The sequence below is a fragment of the Apteryx mantelli genome, chromosome 19 (genome assembly GCF_036417845.1).
Source record: "Apteryx mantelli isolate bAptMan1 chromosome 19, bAptMan1.hap1, whole genome shotgun sequence".
In the NCBI taxonomy this organism is placed as follows: Eukaryota; Metazoa; Chordata; class Aves; order Apterygiformes; family Apterygidae; genus Apteryx; species Apteryx mantelli.
In genome coordinates this window covers 5797424-5801708 of record NC_089996.1, presented here as the reverse complement: position 1 = coordinate 5801708, position 4285 = coordinate 5797424, and the positions used below count along the sequence as shown (strand labels likewise).

Here is a 4285-nt window from a genome sequence, read left to right as displayed (position 1 = left end):
TTAACCTTCAGGAGCCGGATAAAGGGACGAGGAAACACCATTCTGCTGGGACGTGGGACTCTAGCGAGGAGCAGCGCCCAGCCTGTAAAGCAGGGTGGGATTCTCACATCTGCCCCTTTATATGGTCCCGGCCTTTGGCTTGGCCTCCCTGCCACACACCCCACTGCCTTTCTCCGTGTCCCCAGGGCAGGGAGGCCTGTGAGACTGGGAGGATGATCAGGACCCTCGGGAAGAAGCTGAAGAGTAAAATGAGCAACAGAGACCACGGCTGAGTGAGGGGAAGGCTAGGACTGCCTGAGAAATGAGCCGGCATCTGCTCCTACCCCACCTCTCCGTAGGGAGGGGACGACGGGGTCACGAAGGGGAAGGTGAGATAACAAGGGGCGAGGATCGCTCTCTCCATGCTCTGTCTGGCAGTGACAGTCCCCGTGTGTAACACATTAGCAGCTGTGTTGGGTCCCCGGGGAGCAGCCCTTACCAAAGCACAGGCTGGCGTTTGTCACTTCTTCCACCTGCCTGATTGCCACCGGGGCCTTCCCACCGCCATCCCTGGCACAGCTGCCTGGGGCTGAGCTGCGCTGCCCCTGCGTATCGGCAAAATCTGTCCCAGCGGGGCCTCGTGTGTTCAAGGAGGTGGGCCAGCGTGGGAGGACACCCCTTTGGAGCAATGTCCTGGAGACACCTCCCAGCTTGTGGAGACATGCCACGCTGCCATGGTGGCCCTGCCCATGGCTGATGGCTGTGTCCTGGCATCCCTGCACCCCAGCATGGCCCTGGGCATGTAGCAGCCTGCCAGGTGCACCCATGCAGAGAGCAACCTGCTGTCTCCAGAGGTGGCCTGAAAACCTCCTCTGCAGGCAGATATGCCCTTGCGGGCAGATATGCTGGGAAACCTGGGGCTCAGAGCTCCTGCCCTGGGGTCTTGATGTCAAACTGTCTTGATGGGCTCCTTCCAGAGATAAGTCTGGACCATGGGCAGGACTGTTCTTGTGCCAGCTTGGCCATGGGTGCAGGAGGTTTCACTGCCCTTGTTGCCCAGTAGCTAGAGTTTCTGATTTATTTTCACACCTTTGGGATGGAAAGGCATGAATTTCCAGCACCATGTACTCCAGCTACCCTGAAAGCCAGTCAGGAGACTGGGGATCTCCAAAAGCCCCACAAGCTGTTTGCATGACCTGTTCCCATGTACAGAGCCCTAGGTTCTCCTCAGGCTCCAAGTGCATGGGTGCCACAGTCACAGTCCCCTGGGATCCAGGATGGAGGGAAGGGGGTCAGCACAGGAGGTCAGCTATCCCTGTGCATGGCTACAAGGGCCTGGATGTCACAGGGTGCCAGGAGGAGCTACCACCCTCCGCTAAAACACCGGAGGAATCCCAGCCAAATTGTTCCCACTGACAGGATTTGACCAGACAAGTTTTAACCAAAAGAGGCAGAAAACGATGGCAGTGACACTGTGAGGTCCCTGAGATCTGCAGAAAGGTAGGGGAGACCATTCAGTCTTTGTCCAGAAGGGAGAGCTTCACATGGAGTTGCTTTCTCCAGAGGTCTTTTGAGAGCGGTCTGAGAGCCCAGCTCTGCCACATCAGTGATACCCCTCCAGGACACGAGCTGGAGACAAGACAGGCTCCCTCCTGAGCGACTGCCTCAGGAGCAGGACTGCTTATCCTGGGAGCACTGCTTATCTCCGCCAGCACCTCTCCACCAGGATGTCCTGGTGGGAACCGTCTCACACTGCCACTACGAGTCCCTCTTCACCAGCAGCAGCCAAGGGAGCACAGCTGCAAGCAGTGCCACAGTCAAGATGAGCAGGACAGCCAGGGCGATGGGTGACTGGCAGCATTTCACCCCCAGTGCAGGGCTGGATGACACTGAGCTCAGTGTTTCTGTTCTGCTTCTCCTCCCCAGTGAGCCACAGTCCTCATCTACCAGTGGCATCCCATGGTCGCTGATCACAAAGATGTGGGCTTCCCGTGCCAGCTCTCCTGGGACCCCTCGAGAGTCCGGAGAGGTGTTTCCCGGGCTGTGACATCGGTCAAAGCTTTGCACTGGCATCACAAAATGGCTGGGAACCACTAAGGTGTTGGTGGGCTCCAGCCTAGTCAGATGAGACAGGGAGGATGGTGATAGAGGTATTTCCAGTGTCCAGGGGTTTGTCCCTGCCTCGGGTGGCCAGAGCGCCTTCTTCTTGCTGAGGAAAGTCACATAGCGACACACAGGGCAAATGATGCTGTTCTGGACCTGGCCATCGAGCTTGGTGGAGAGCAGGCACTTCACCAGGCAGTCATGGCAGAAGGTGTGCCCGCAGCTGAGCTTCCGGCGTGTGGCCTCCAGTGGGTGAAACTTCTCATAGCACACAGGGCACTCAGCCGGGAGACTCTCCTTGCTAGCTGAGGTCTCAGACATCCCTGCTCTGTCAGCCACACACACGCCCCAGCTGCAAGAAAGAGACACGATGGTTTAATAAGGGTCCTATTTACAAGTGCAGAGCCTACAGGTTGACATGATGCATACCTTCTTCACCATCAGTCCTCCTCCTTCCTTCCCTCTTGGCCCTAACAGATGGGATAGAAGGCTACTAGACATGGTCTCAACGACACAGGGAATTTTCAGGAATATTAAGGCTCTCAGACTGGCCTTTCTTGTAAGAAATCTATAGTGGGAGGATCTCAACTCCAGAGTCACTAGGAGCAACAATCTCTGGCTGCAAAACTTGATGGAAATCCGTGAGCCCCTGGGTGGAGCTATCTCTCCCTACTCAGTGCCTGGTACAGGCAAAAGGAGCATTCAAAGAAATTCAGCTTGTGTCACAAGCACTTCTGTACTGTGCTGCAAGCTCCCGGGTGTGTGGGGTGAGAGGGGAACTCCTAACCCACATGGTCCCACAACGATACCTGCCAAGAAAAGGGAGATGCTCCCATCTTAGGGGAAACAGAGGAGAAGAGGGAGGTCAGGTCAGTGGGAGAGAGGGGAGTGCCCATCGCACAGGGACGGTGCAGGGAGCATGCTGTCCATGGAGCAGGCAGTAAGCACTCACGTGAGGCTCCTTCCAAGGGGCTGGAGGACGTCCCAGCCTGGTGGCCTTGCCACTAGCTTCTGCAGGTCTGTGCTCTTCACTCAGCTGGAACACGGTGCCGTCTGCACGTCTCAGAAACCCATGTCTTCTGTTAGCCGTGATGGGCAGGGCACAGCTCAGCCCAGCTGGCTTCCCTGGCCCCCACCCTGGCCAAGGGTGCAAGAGGGAGTGCAGGAACACAATAGCTGTGGCGATCCATGAACCTGCATGATGTGAGGCTCTCCAGCGCATTTCCCAGAGCAGAGAGTGTTCTTGTGGTAGCTTCAGGAGAAGGGATATTCAACATCCTTCTCTTAGTATAGTTCAGCAGATTGAAATTCATAAAGCAAGCCAGTTTTCCAGACTTCACAGGCTTTTTCGGACCTGGCCCAATCTGCGACCCTTGCCTCAGGCAGGAACCCAATCCAGGTCGTGCACCGCTGGGTATCCCCACAGGTATTTCTGAAGGTGCTGCCATTCCCTTTCTGGCTGCCATCTCCCTCTTTCTCTTGCTTCCAGCCATTGCACTCACTGCTGGAGAGAAAGGCATGGGGGCCTCTCTTGGAGCCTGGGGGATATCTTCTCCAGGACGGCCAGAGAAATGCAACGAGCCATAACCACTCCATGTGCAAAAGGAGAAAGAACCAGGCTGCTGCTTTGATTTAGGGGTGATCAGGGATTTGATACTTCCCCAAACTGACCCAGAAGATCCTAACCCCGGCAGCCTGCTCCTCCTTGCCCAGGGGACCACTTACCTGCTGCAGGGTGCCAGGGCAGTGGACTCTCCATACACTCTGCTGCTCTCTGCAGAACCGGAGCCTGCTGTGCCTTAGCCCCAGAGCTGTGCACCAGCCGAGGAGAAGACCGAAGTGCCTATATAACAAGCAGGTGTTTATTCTGTGTTTCATCCCAGGCACGTTGCGCAAAATCCAAAGTGAGGACAGGGACAGCTCCCGGAGAGTGAATGTGGAGGAACTTGTTTGGGTTTTAAAGGCTTCACATTTGCCTTGCTGGCCAGGGAGTGGGTGAGGAGCTAGCGTCAGGCGTCTGAGGGCAGGGACTGGAGAAACACCTGCGGCAGGGGCAGTCCTGCCTGCTTTCCCTTATGTAATGGGAAACCAGAGCTGGACCTGCCCCTGGGGTCAGGCCACACTGACACAGGCACCAAAGGGGATGCCGGGACCAGACTCCCCTTTTGCTACAAACCAGAACGAGCTCCATGTCCCGGCCTGG

At 56.5% G+C, this 4285-nt stretch overlaps 1 protein-coding gene across 1 annotated transcript; it reads right to left on the bottom strand.

The window, feature by feature from the left end:
- Positions 1 to 1428: 1428 nt before the first annotated feature.
- RNF222 (ring finger protein 222) lies at positions 1429 to 3853 on the bottom strand. Its single transcript, XM_013953181.2, has 2 exons — positions 3808 to 3853; positions 1429 to 2434 (listed from the first exon to the last, which is right to left on the bottom strand). Exon 2 carries the CDS (start codon positions 2401 to 2403, stop codon positions 1738 to 1740), a length of 666 nt encoding a protein of 221 aa, XP_013808635.2. The 5' UTR covers positions 2404 to 2434; positions 3808 to 3853; the 3' UTR covers positions 1429 to 1737.
- Between the last annotated feature and the right edge of the window lie 432 nt (positions 3854 to 4285).